Source organism: Chiloscyllium plagiosum, chromosome 28 (genome assembly GCF_004010195.1).
Source record: "Chiloscyllium plagiosum isolate BGI_BamShark_2017 chromosome 28, ASM401019v2, whole genome shotgun sequence".
NCBI lineage: Eukaryota > Metazoa > Chordata > Chondrichthyes > Orectolobiformes > Hemiscylliidae > Chiloscyllium > Chiloscyllium plagiosum.
In genome coordinates this window covers 49,283,064-49,297,415 of record NC_057737.1, presented here as the reverse complement: position 1 = coordinate 49,297,415, position 14,352 = coordinate 49,283,064, and the positions used below count along the sequence as shown (strand labels likewise).

Here is a 14,352-nt window from a genome sequence, read left to right as displayed (position 1 = left end):
CGTCCCTCTATCTCTCTGCCCCAAAAAACCCCCAAGTTTATCCATTCTCTCTTCGTAGTTGAAAAATCCATCCCAGGTAACATCCTGGTGAATCTTCTCTCTTCAGTGCAATCACATTCTATAGTACAGTGACCAGAACGGCACACAGTGCTCCAACTGTGGCCTCACCAAAGTTCTGTACAGCTCGAACAAAGCCTCCCAAGTCTTATAATTTATGCTTTGACTGATAAAGGCAAGAGTTTCATTTGCCTTTTTAACTACTCTATTAATTTGTCCTGCCACCTTCAGAGTCTGTGGACAAGCACTCCACGATCCTCTGCCCAGTCACACGGGGAGAACGTGCAAACTCCACACAGTCAGTCGCCTGAGGCGGGAATTGAACCCGGGTCTCTGGCGCTGTGAGGCAGCAGTGCTAACCACTGTGCCACCGTGCCGCCCACATGCCACCGTGCCGCCCACTACCACCGTGCCGCCCACAATCTTATGCATCATCTACAAACTAACGTATCATCACCTCCACATTCTCATCTACATTGTTTATGAATTTCATCAACAGTAAGGGACTCAACACTGATCCCTTTGGTACAACACCAGGTTCTAGCCACAGAAACAGCCTTCTACCACCTCCCTCTGTCTCCTGTCACTAAGTCAGTTTCAGATACAGCTTGTCAAGTTATTCTGGATCCCAATGAGCTTTTACCTTCTTTCCCATGTCGGACCTTATTAAAAGCCTTACTGAAATTCAAACGACTTCAACTGCCCTACTTTCATCATACACTTGGGCAACTCCTTGAAAAATTCCACCAGATTTGTTAGGCATGACTTCTCTCTGACAAAGTCATTGTCTCGATCCCTGATCAACCTTGACTCTCTAAATGGGGATTAATTTTCACCTTCACTATTTTCTTCAATGATATCCCTACCACTGACGTAACCCTCACTGGTTTGTAATTCCCTGGTCTTCCTCTTACATGACATTCCTGATGAAGGGTTTATGCCTGAAACATTAACTCTCCTGCTCCTCGGATGCTGCCTGACGTGCTTTGCTTTTCCAGCACCACACTTTTTGTTTCTGATCTCCAGCATCTGCAGTCCTCACTTTCTCCTCTATCTCTTACTACCCTTTTTATAAAGTACAACCACATTAGCAGTCCTGTCATCCTCTGTCACTTCCCTTGTGGTCAGAGACCATTTAAAAATTTGGATCAGAACCCCTGTAATTTTCTCCATTTGTCTCCCGTAACACTGAGCTACACTCATCCCAGATCTGGAGACTTCTAAAGATACAAAGCCTCCAATATCTCCTAACTACTTATCAAGCTGCTCAGGAAATTCACAGTCGATCTTCACGAATTCCATACTTGCAACCTCCTTCTCCCGAGTAAAGACAGGTGTAAAATATTCAGTTAACACTCTACCAATGTCCTCCAGCTTCACTCACATATTGCCTCCTTGTTCTCAAATGTGTCAATCCATGTCATTAACGCATTTGTCTTGTCTGTAATACTCCTGGCATTAAAGGAGAGGTCATCTAGCCTTGCCTCATGTAGTGATTGTAACGAGGTAAGCCAGGTGGACCTCATGGAAAGAGTTCACTGATTGGACGAGATTAACAGCCCCAATCAGAGAGCCTTGGGGGCTGACAGATAAGGACAGGTTTATCCTGAGAGCTGGCTCTGAGGGAGCTGCATCAGTGTCAAGGACTCTCTGCATGTGTGAATAAAGGGGTGGATTCGTGACGGAATACCGGTCTCTATTGAGTTATTTTACCTTCGTCTCTTGAGATACCACATGGCTGAACTTGCTCTGCCATGGTTCCTTTTCTAACTTATATTTTGTTTGTTAGTGTCCTTTTAGGAAATTAGTATGTGACTCCAAATGCACTGCAATGTTAGCTGCCTTCAGTTCAAGGGAAATCAGGGATGGGAAACAAATACTGATCTTGTCAGTGATGTTAACATCCCATGAAAGAGTAAAGAAATAAAAGTTGCAAGAGATTACTATGAAATCTTCAGTTAATCTGCTTGGAGGAGAGGTTAAGGAAATTTGAGATGCTCGGAATATAAAGGCTTATGATATGATACTTTGCCTTTATCAAATGGATTTACACAGCAGTACTACTACTGCACTACTCTCCTCAAGGCACCTGATCAAATTAATCAAGTGCCATTTGTCTTAACAAATGTAAGAATTCATTTATTTATCCAAACATTTTCTTTGTTGTGTCTCAGATTATTGTTTTTAAAAAACATCTCCGCCATTGACTTTCAATCGGATGGCTTGTAGTTGCTGGGTGTTTCACATTCCTCTTTTTTGGGTGTAATATTTGTAATTCTCATTTTATGGTTAACGCTTATCTCTCCACTCTTCAGGCTCTCTGCCTTTATTCCTGATGAAGGGCTTTTGCCTGAAACATCGATTTTACTGCTCCTCCGTTGCTGCCTGAACTGCTGTGCTCTTCCAGCACCACTAATCCAGAATCTGGTTTCCAGCATCTGCAGTCATTGTTTTTACCTAAAAAGTTGTGTTCAGAGCCTTGACCGTTTCCTTTCCTCAGCAGCCAGAAGCACCTGGTCCAAGCCAGGGGATAGTGTCTCTGCTGTGGGACTGCCAACATTTTAAATACCCTCCCCCTTTATTTTTATCATTTAAGTTAGATGTTGTTAGATGGGACTGAAGCAAGGTGAAAGGAGACCTGTGTGAAGTGTAAACACCAGTAAGGATCTTTTTTTTGTGTGGGACTTTGGCTTTGCTGGTTGGCCAGCATTGACAACCCATCCCTATTTGCCCTCGAGAAGGTGGTGGTGCTTGAATCGCTGCAGTCCACTTGCTGTGGGTTGACCCACAATGCCAGTAGGACAGGAATTCTGGTGATCTGGCCAATTGGCTTGTTTCTGTCTAGTATGTGTAATTCATGACATTGTCACCATGTTAATAAAGAAATGATACAAAAGCTGGTTTATTTAAAAGCTTGTCCAAAGATGTGCAAGTTATGTAGATTGGCCATGTTAAATCTCCTTTTGGCCTCCAAGAATATGGAGGCAAGGTGGATGAGCCAAAGTAAATGTGGGTTTGCAAGGATAGATGGGGGGTGGATTTGGGTTTGGGTAGAAAGCTTTTCAGAGGGTCAGTCCAGACGTGATGGGCTAATTGGTCTCTTTCTGCACTATTGGGATCCTATGATTTTATCCAACTTTGCTCGAGCCACCCTAAGAATTTTAGATATCTTAGATTGCAAGCAGTTGGCTGTTGTGCTACTTTTTGATGGGCTGTTTAAGGAAAATACTTACCAGCCTACTTTAGTTGATATTTAGACAATCAACAGTGCCCATTGTATGATGGGCAGGCCCACGTAACTTGGTTAATTTTCTTGTTGCAACGCAGGCCCAGTGCCATGAAATGGCTCAGTCCTTTCGCCAAACTTGGCTCAGAATGCCCCTAGCTTTTCTATCATGGTATTACTCTACAAATTAGCGATATTTTGCTGACTCAGAATCCTTATTAAAAATACATTGTGATAATGTGATTTGAATTTGCTTTTCTTTTAGTTTGGAATTCGTTTGGAGTCTTCTCGTTCAAACACCAGCAATATCCGCCAGTGCTTGGCTCACGCTCTGTTTCTGAATGCTGCAGAACTGCAGCTGGATGGGACATATGCAACCCTGGACACCCGGCAGCCTGTAGCTATCCACCCCTCCTCAGTCCTCTTCAACTGCAAACCTTCCTATATTTTGTACAATGAATTATTGCACACATCCAAATGCTACATACGGGACTTGTGTGTAGTAGATCCTGAATGGCTTTATGAGGCAGCCCCAGAATATTTTGGCAGAAAGTTAAAAGGTGTAAACAGCTAATGCATCGGAAATAATGACAGCTCCCAGTTTGTCTTTTGTAGATGGGTGCATCGTTGGTTTTCAGTAGACAAATAACCACATGATTTTGCACTAAAATATCAGTCTTTTTATATTACTTGCAGAGTAGTTCATATATGAATCAACAAAATATAATGTATTATTGGCCTTTTCTGATACAGCACCAGGAGAAGAAATGGACTGACCAACCGTATTAACTCTCTTATTTTCTACTATCACGTGTTTTTGTTGTCAGTCAATGGTGGAGTCATGAAATTAGGTTTTAATATTGTTTTTACACAGCTGGAAAGAATTTAATAAGTCATCTTTTTTTTTATCATTTCCTTAAACTGAGAGATCTCTGGGAAATTCAGAAGTGCATGAGGATCTGTCCATGTAGTTTGCTTGGGGCATGCTTTGTCTGCACAGTGCAGTTAGGGGCGTGCGTGTGTTTGTAGTTTAGCCACTTTTATGTTCATACCTTTGTAATTGCTTTCATTTAAGTTTAAAACAGTAGATTCAGACCCAGAGTCTCATGTTCAAACTGAATATAAAATTCACACGCTCTGATCACATTTCCTTTGAGGATTCTTTAGCAGTGTATAAAAATAAGTAATTTGCTGCAATTCATTAATTTCTGTCTTAAAGCCATTTCTTTTCCAGGCCAAGTCAGTATTCTTTCCATTCATGTGAGCCTAAATTTTTTTGACCATTCTTTTCATGTGGAGTTTTGTCAGTTAGATTATTTAAATATGAGCCTTAATTGCTATCTGAGCAAATAGGATGGGCAATAAATGTGACCTGGTCAGTGACACCCACAGTTTGTCAATGAACCAAAAAAAGTGCCTTTTTTTTTCCACCTGATTATTATTTCTTAAAGCCTACCCACCACTTATAATAGACTGACCAGCTTTTAATTTTTGAGCAAGGTTCCTTCATGAATAGGAGAAAGTGAGGTCTGCAGATGCTGGAGATCAGAGCTGAAAATGTGTTGCTGGAAAAGCGCAGCAGGTCAGGCAGCATCTAGGGAACAGGAGAATCGACGTTTCGGGCATAAGCCCTTCTTCAGGAATTCCTGAAGAAGGGCTTATGCCCGAAACGTCGATTCTCCTGTTCCCTGGATGCTGCCTGACCTGCTGCGCTTTTCCAGCAACACATTTTCAGCTCCTTCATGAATAAACTGTCAGATTTGCCTTTTCTCAATCTTCCAATACCTCCTATGGATGGAATCGAGTGTTAGATTATCGTTTTTCCGAATTCTGCATTCTCCCTCACTATATTGTATGTGACATAGTTCCCACTTGAAGAGTTCACCTGAGATGCATCTTACACTCTTTGTTTTGTTTCAAAATAGTCTCCATCTCCCTTGTCACTTAACTCCTGACTCTCGGTTCCTTTGTCTGTCCCATCTTGTTCCACCACAGCTTGCTTTCCACTCTTCCATTGCTAATCTAATCAGTGATCATTCTAACTCAAATGCTCTCTGTGAACACATGGTCCACCTGGCCCACTTCATTCCCCAGCATCAGTTCCATCAATGCTTCCTGACCAGTTGGGCTTAGAACATACTGACCAAAGAAATTCTCTTGGGATGTGGCATCTTTGGAGTGCAGAGTGTGATGGCAGAAACCCAAGTGCTATTGTTTTTTAAATAGCCTCACAGAATATCAGTTTGATTGCTAGTTTCTCGTCCATATCTTTCTGGTATGATTTGTAGGATCTTTAATTAAGTTTATAATAAAGAAATTTTCAAATTGAATTGTAAGTGGTTTGTCTAAACTGAAACATCATTGCAGTACCAGTGTTTAAGTTAGTTTTTATTTTACTGCAGTTATTCTCCAAAAGGCTTTGATTTTCTTTTCTACTGTATCATTCCAGGGAGTATCACTTCATAAATGACTATATAATCTGTATGGAAAATGTTAAAAATCACACACACTGGGTTATAGTCCAACAAGTTTATTTCAAAGTACTGGTCCTTCGTCAGGTAACTAATCCTCATGAAGGAGCAGTGCTCTGAAAGTTAGTACTTCGAAACCTGTCGGACTATAACGTGGTGTTGCATGATTTTTAACTTTGTCCACCCCAGTCCAACACTGGCACCTCCTCATCCTGTGTGGGAAATGGCATTCAAACTCTGTCCTGTTCTTGGGTAACATTCATGTGCCAAAATGGGTCAGTGATTAGGTCATTGAGAATAAGACGATGAGAATGAACTTTAACTGGGCTCTTTTTCTAGTCTACAGAATGAATTGTAATTGCAATATTTTCTGAACTTGCAGTATACTGTTGGAAAAGATATTATCTTTGAGTCTGTGGCTCATCTGCTCTTGCTGCAGGGGCGTCCACTTATCTGCAGTGCTAAATTTCCCACAGTCAAAAATAGTATGTTCAGAACGTGTGCATTTTTTTAGTTAATCATGAACTTCAGGAGCCTTTGTTCTCTGCTGCTTTCACAATGTCAACAATCTTAGCCAATCAGTTGCTTTGCCAATCAACCAGCACCCTTCTACTTCTGACGTATCCATTGGTTTGACAGGAAGAAATTTGGCATTCTTCCATTTGTCCTAATGAATGCAAAACAAGAACTTCAACAATGCTTCACTTCAGTGTTGTTTTTTCAAAAATATTCTCAATCTTCAAGGGTTAGTGCTGGCAAGATGTTAGAATGGTAAAGGTTTCAAAATGCCTATTGGAGCTCACTTGGCTGTCAAAGTGCGAGTTTCCCCATGATTTCTTGTCTGTTAACACTTCCAGATTCAAATTCTTGATTTATTACTCCAATGTTTTATTTGGTATACTCCAGTTTTTTACGTCTGTTAGTTTCTGGTGCACTGACAGTTGCTGAGATCTGCATATTCCGAATGATGTACTGTGCTATCAGTTCCGCTGTTCCCACCATTCCCAAGCTTTTTGATCAGGTTCCCAAAACTAGCTTTTTTTTTTTTAAAAGAGTCCCATTTTCACAACGTCAGCCTCTGCTAGCTGGCCTCAGGTTTCCAACTATTCAAAGCAAGTACAACGATCTGAGGTTCAGGCTGTTTACAGCTGGTGAGTCATTAGCATGTTTCACCATTATTCCAGGTTGGGTGATAGACTCGACTGCAGGTACAAATAGAGCAGAAACCCAAGTTAGTCATTCTGTTTATACCTTGAAGTGTCTTTGTCTATTCGAAGACTGCAGATGAAATGTAACATTTTATGAATTTTGATACAAATGTTAAATCATATTTTAAACACAGTTATTATATGGTTTTTGGAGAAGCACTTGCAAGCTTCATTTTTCCTGAAGCATATACAGTATTCCCCACTGGAAAAGCAATTTCTCCGAGAGCGTTAACACAGAGTCAAAGTGTGGCGCAGGAAAAACACTTTCTGCTAGAGTGTCAACATAGAGTCATAGAGATGTAAAGCATAGAAACAGACCCTTCTGTCCAAACCATCCATGCCGACCAGATATCCCAACTCAATCTAGTCACACCTGCCAGCACCCGGCCCATATCCCTCCAAACCTTGCCTATTCATATACCCATCCAAATGCCTCTTAAATGTTGCAATTGTACCAGCCTCCAGCACTTCTTCTGGCAACTTATTCCATACATGTACCACACTGAGTGAAAAAGTTGCCTCGTAGGTCTCTTTTATATCTTTCCCCTCTCACTGTAAACCTATGCCCTCTAGTTCTGGACTCTCTGACCCCAGAGAAGAGACTTTGCCGATTTACCCTATCCATGCCCTCATAATTTTGTAAACCTCTATAAGGTCACCCCTCAGCTTCCGACGCTCCAGGGAAAACAGCCCCAGCCTGTTTAGCCTCTCCCTATAGCTCTAATCCTCCAATCCTGGCAACATCCTTGTAAATCTTTTCTGAACCCTTTCAAGTTTCACAACATCTTTCTGATAGGAAGGAGACCAGAATTGCACACAATATTCCAACAGTGGCCTAACCAATGTCCTGTACAGCCGCAACATGACCTCTCAACTCCTGTACTCAATACTCTGACCAATAAAGGAAAGCATACCAAACGTCTTCTTCACTATCCTATCTACCTGCGACTCCACTTTCAAGGAGCTATGAACTTGCACTCCAAGGTCTCTTTGTTCAGCAACACTCCCTAGGACCTTACCATTAAGTGTGTAAGTCCTGCTAAGATTTGCTTTCCCAAAATTCAGCACCTTGCATTTATCTGAATTAAGCTCCATCTGCCACTTCTCAGCCCATTGGCCCATCTGGTCAAGTTCCTGTTGTAATCTGAGGTAACCTTCTTTGCTGTCCACTACACCTCCAATTTTGGTGTCATGTGCAAACTTACTAACTGTAACTCTTATGCTCGCATCAAAATCATTTATGTAAATTACAAAAAGTAGAGGGCCCAGCACCGATCCTTGTGGCACTCCACTGGTCACAGGCCTCCAGTCTGAAGAACAATCCTCCACCACCACCCTCTGTCTTCTACTTTTGAGCCAGTTCTGTACCCAAATGGCTAGTTCTCCCTTATTCCATGAGATATAATCTTGCTAATCAGTCTCCCATGGGGAACCTTGTTGAACGCCTTACTGAAATCACATCTACCGCTCTGCCCTCATCAGTCCTCTTTGTTACTTCTTCAAAAAACTCAATAAAGTTTGTGTGACATGATTTTCCATGCACAAAGCCATGTTGACTATCCCTAATCAGTCCTTGACTTTCCAAATACATGTACACCCTTGTCCCTCAGGATTCCCTCCAACATCATGCCCTCCACTTGCCATCTGGCATAGAGTCGAAAAGTGTGGCGTGGAAAAGCATTTTCTCAGAGAGTGTTAACACAGAGTCGAAAAGTGTAGCATTGGAAATGCACTTTCTGCTGGTGTGTCAACATAGTCTAAGTCCAGTACACTTTGGTCTCAATATGTTAATTTAGACAAAGGCCTTCCTACGTGACTGTTCTCAGTGTCAATGTGAACCAATTGCTGCAAGCAGTGGACCATTGATATTAATATTGTCTAATTGTAATAAACACTAAGCTTGTGATATTAGTGAGAAGTAGTGGCCTCATTATGTTGTTGTGGATCAACAGTCTGACAAGGACTGCCCTGTGACAATGAGCGCTTTTTGATATACCTTGATTTTGGAGACTGCTAGCCAACACTGCATCAATCATCCATTTTGATCCTTCCAGCCAATGAACATGGACAACTATTCATGACATCAGCATAGCCATTTTTGTGGAATCATACAGGATCGAAATAGGCCTTTCAGCCCATCAAGTCTGTACCAACAAAAATCTATATCAACACTGGTCCCACCTTCCACTACTTGGTCTGTAGCCTTGAAAATTTTATGACATCTCAAATGCGCATCCACAACCTTTTGAAAGGTTTTGTGTCTTAATGACTCTCTAGTTCGTTGTAATCCAGATTCCAACACTGGGGTCTGGGTGAAAATGATTCTTTCAAATCCCTTGTATACTTCCTGTGTTTCACTTTAAAAAGATGCATCCTTCTATGGACTCTTTGACGAAGGGGGCTGGTTGCTGTTGATTCCTCTCTGGCCATGTCTCCTATAGTCTTATACAATTCTATTCCGTAACCCTTAATTCCTTTACTGTTCAAAAAGTTATCCAACTTAGCTTTAAAAACATTTATTGAGGAAGCCTCAACCACTTCATTAGGCTGAGAATTCTGTAGATTTACAACCCTCTGGGTGAAGAAGGTCCTTGTCGGTTCAGACGGAAGTCTCCTTCTAATTTTGAGGCTATGTCGTCTTGTCCTAGTTTCACCTGCCAGTGGAGACTTTCTACTTCTATCTTGTCTATTCCCTTCATAATTTTATGTTTCTGTAAGGTTCCCGCCTCATTCTTCTGAATTCCAATGAATATAATCCCAGTCTACTCGTTCTCTCCTCATAAGCCAACCCCCTCAACTCCTGAATCAACCCAGTGGACCTCCAGTGCCAGTACATCCTTTCTCAAGTTTGCAGACCAAAACTACACACAATTCTCCAGGTATGGCCTCACTAGCACCCTGTACAGCTGCAACATAACCTCTCTGCCTTTAAATTCAATCCCTTTAGCAATGAAGGACAAAATTCCAGTTGCCTTAAATACCTGTTGTACCTATAGACCAACCCTCTGTGATGCCTACACAAGGACACCCAGGTCCCTCTGCGTAGCAGCATGCTGCAATTTCTTACCATTCAAGTAGTAGTTCTTTTTACAATTATTCCTACCAAAATGAATGACATTGTACTCCATCTGCCATGCCTTTGCCCACTCACTTACACTATCTATGTTCCTTTGCAAAGTTTCACAGTTCTCTGCACACTTTGCCTGACTTCTCACACAAGTGCCATCCACAGAATTTGACACACTACACGTGATCCCCAATTCCAAATCATCTCTGTAAATTGTGAATAATTGCAGTCCCAACACGGATCCCTGAGGCACATCAGTGATTGCCAACCAGAATAGCACTCATTTAGCCCCACTCTTTGCTTCCTGTTGGTTAACCGATCCTCTATCCACACTAATACATTGCCCGTAACACCATGCATCTTTATCTTATGTGCAGCCTTTTGTGCAACACCTTATTGAATGCCTTTTGGAAATCTAGATACATCACGGGCAGCACAGTGGCACAGTGGTTAGCACTGCTGCCTCACAGCACCAGAGACCTGGGTTCAATTCTCGCCTCAGACGACTGACTGTGTGGAGTTTGCACATTCTCCCCGTGTCTGCGTGAGTTTCCTCCGGGTGCTCCGGTTTCCTCCCACAGACGAAAAATGTGCAGGTCAGGTGAATTGGCCATGCTAAATTGCCTGTAGTGTTAGGTAAGGGGTAAATGTGGGTTGCACTTCGGAGGGTCGGTGTGGACTTGTTGGGCCGAAGAGCCTGTTTCCACACTGTAAGTAATCTAATCTAATTAGTCACATCTACTGGGTCCCCAATATCCACCGTGTTCATAATGCTTTCATAGAATTCCAAAAGATTAGTTAAGTATGACCTGCCCTTCATGAACCCATGCTGCGTTTGCCCGATTTCTAACTAGATGCCTTGCTATTTCCTCCTTGATAATAGACTCAAGTATCTTCTCCAGTACAGAGGTTAAGCTAACCGGTCTATAATTCCACATCTTTTGTCTACTTTCCTTTTTAAGCAGTGGTGTCACATTTGCTGCTTTCCAATCAGCTGGAACTTCCCCAGAGTCGAGTGAATTTTGTAAAATTACCACAAGTGCATTTGCTATTTCTCTCTCTATCTCTTTTAGCACCCTGCCATACATTTACCCAGTGTGGCGAATGTGGCTTATCCATTTTGGGAACAAAAACAGGGAGGCAGGTTTTAGTTTTGTTCATTGAAGAGTTGTTCACTCTCACTGATCCAGCTCTCGGAATGTCGGATATGCCAGGCAGGTTATTATATGAATGGTGACAGATTGGAAAAAGGGGCAGGTGTAATGAAACATGGTTGTCCCTGCATGCCAGTTGCTGAAACTAAGCATGTATGCAGTAGGTGACAAAAAAGCAAATGGTATGCTGACCCTTCGAGCTCGAGAATTGGATTACGTGGGCAGGAATGGCTTGCTGCAATTGTACAGAGGCTTGGTGAGACCACACCTTGAGTAGTGGATATAGTTTTGGCCTCCTTATCTGAGGAAGGATATTCCGGCTATGGGGGGAGTGCAATGAAGGTTTACCCAGATGGCAGATGGGATGGCAGGACTGACATAGGAAAAGAGACAGAATCTAATCTAATTAGATTCCTTGCAGTTTGAAGAAGAAAGGCAAATCTCTTGAACTAATAAAATTCTAACACAACAAGAAAGTTGTAGGACAAATGTTCCTATTAACGGGGATGCTCAGAACTAGGGTTCACAGTCTAAGGATATGGGGTAGGCTATTTTGGACTGAGATGAAGAGAAACCTCTTCACTCAGCCAGTGATGAGACAATGGAATTCACTCCCACAGAAAGTGTGATTAAACCATTGAATGTTTCAAGAAGTTAAATATTATTCTTAAGGCTAAATGGATCAAAAGAAAGGGGAAGAAACCACAAACAGGGTGCTGAGTAGAATGATAGACAATAGAACAGTACATCACAGGAACGGCCCTTCAGTCCATCATGTGGTGCCAAACATGATGCCAAATTAAACTAAACCAGTTCCTTAAACACCCCTACAGTATCTGCCTCTACCAACAGCCCTGGCAGCAAATTCCAGACTCCTACCACTCTCCTATAAAACATTTGTCCCTCACATCTCCTTTGAACTTTTCCCCTCTCACCTTAAATGCATGCCCCCGAGTATTAGACATATATGGAATGGTTTGGCTGATTTGAGGGGCTCCTATTTCCTATGTTTTACATTTGTATATAGTATGAGGAATGGACAGTTATCTCATTATGTTAATATTGTCCAATAGAGACAGGCAGTGGACTCATTAGGTTAATGTCGAGACGCGGACAGAGCAAGTTGCTGCCCTTGGGCCGCAGTGCGATGTGTGCGGATCAGGAACGGCCGGTTGTTTGGGGAGGACAGTGCGAAGCCCGGGCTCCGGTGGTCGGTGTGGCCCGGAGCGGGGACTCTCTGTCCTGTAGCCGCCCGCAGGTGATACACAGCGGCCACTTCATGGTGTCGAGACCTCACGGCGACAGCACATGCAGCGACCTGGAGCAGCAAAGTCCTCAGGCAGAGTGTCCGCACCCTCGGAGCAGTGAGCCCAGCCTCAGCCGCCTGCTGGAGTGCATGAGCTTGGCGTACAGGTACTGGGCCAGCCAGGGCGTGAGGGGAGCCGGCTCCCTCTCATTACTCCTGGACCCCACTAGCGGAGCTCCCGCAGCATTGCTCATTGTTGGGGTTTAGAAGTAAGCGGCTTGGTTGCTGCGTTCCACCTCCTCCTTCCTGAAATCTGCTTTAAGCGCGAGGACCTGGTTTTTGATAGTTTTTGCTGCACGGGGGTATTCAGTCTGAGAGACAAAATGCAGTTCTCCCTGTGGATTTGCCCAAGTGTAGGATTGGAATTTAATCAGCGAGCCACCCTGGTGAACTGTGACAGTAAGATCCTACTCCAAATGAAAGCTCAATTAAAACAAAACCAAAGATACACCTAATAAGGAAAAAGAACAGAAATTCTAACTGAAGCTCATCAGATCTGGCAGTATCTGTGCAGAGAAAGCAGAGTTAGCGTTTTGGGTCCAGTGACCCTTGTTCAGAATGCTCTTTACAAATGAAAGCTTTTGGAAGCATGTTTGCCGGAAATTTGACTCAGAGGCACAGTAGACAGATGCTCTTCAGTAATGACTGCTGCCAGAATAAAACTGAGAAGTTAGGTTCTGTTTGTGACGATACAGAGGTAGACATCAGAAGGGGCTATAGAGTCATAGAGATGTACAGCACGGAAATAGAGCCTTCAGTCCAACTTGTCCATGCTGACCAGATATCCCATCATAATATAGTCCCTCCTGCCAACACTCAGCCCATATCCCTCCAAACCCTTCCTATTCATATACGCATTCAGATGCCTCTTAAATGTTGCAATTGTACCAGCCTCCACCATTTCCTCTAGGAGAAAGTGAGGACTGCAGATGATGGAGATCAGAGCCGAAAATGTGCTGCTGGAAAAGCGCAGCAGGTCAAGCAGCATCCAAGGAGCAGGAGAATCGACGTTTCGGGCATAAGCCCAAAGAAGGGCTTATGCCCGAAACGTCGATTCTCCTGTTCCTTGGATGCTGCCTGACCTGCTGCGCTTTTCCAGCAGCACATTTTCGGCTCTACCATTTTCTCTGGCAGCTCATTCCATACACGTACTACCCTCTGCGTGAAAACGTTGCCCCTCATGTCTCTTTTATACCTTTCCACTCTCACCCTAAACCTATGCCCTCTAGTTTTGGACTCCCCCACCCCAGGGAAACTCCTGTACTCAATACTCTGTCCAATAAAGGAAAGCGTACCAAATGCTATGCAAAGTGCATGCAGAAGCCTGGGACAGCTTTGTCCCACAACACTTCTGCTGTGAGAATAACCACCTTTCAGTCAGGCACAGCGTACCTTCAAAAGGTGCTTGCTGTGTATGACTACAGAGCATGGAATTAGAGGGAGTAAGTTAGAAATGAGAAATTCGGAGAGTAGAAGTGAGGGACAGTGCTTAAAATTGTTGAAAGTGGGTGTGGCATTGTACAGCATTTAGACCCATACCTACCTCTATTTATTCAGTAAGATATAGGGATAAAGGGGTTGGTCTGATTGCATCTGACCTTAAATTGTAGATACTCTTAATTCTTCAGAGAACAAAAGCAAACTGTGAGGGGATAATGACAAAGGAAAGAAAGTTGCAATTCAATCTTAATGGTATTAAGTACAAACTCAAGCTATAAAGAAATATCAATTATACTCTCCTTTCTTTGAATGTTCTTGAACTGCTGTAGTCCTTGGGCTGTAGGGGCTCTCTCAATACTGTCAAGAAGTGAGGGAATTCCAGGATTCGGACTGAGCAACAGAGAAGACATGGTGATATAGTTT

At 42.9% G+C, this 14,352-nt stretch overlaps 1 protein-coding gene across 1 annotated transcript in view; it reads left to right on the top strand.

The window, feature by feature from the left end:
• The window catches only part of dhx33 (DEAH (Asp-Glu-Ala-His) box polypeptide 33), a 90,431-nt gene extending 85,569 nt beyond the window's left edge, over positions 1–4,862 (top strand). The window contains exon 12 of the mRNA XM_043718879.1: positions 3,549–4,862. Coding sequence (XP_043574814.1) covers positions 3,549–3,857 — 309 coding nt within the window. The 3' untranslated portion in view covers positions 3,858–4,862. The remainder of the gene's footprint in view (positions 1–3,548) is intronic.
• The last annotated feature ends 9,490 nt before the right edge of the window (positions 4,863–14,352 follow it).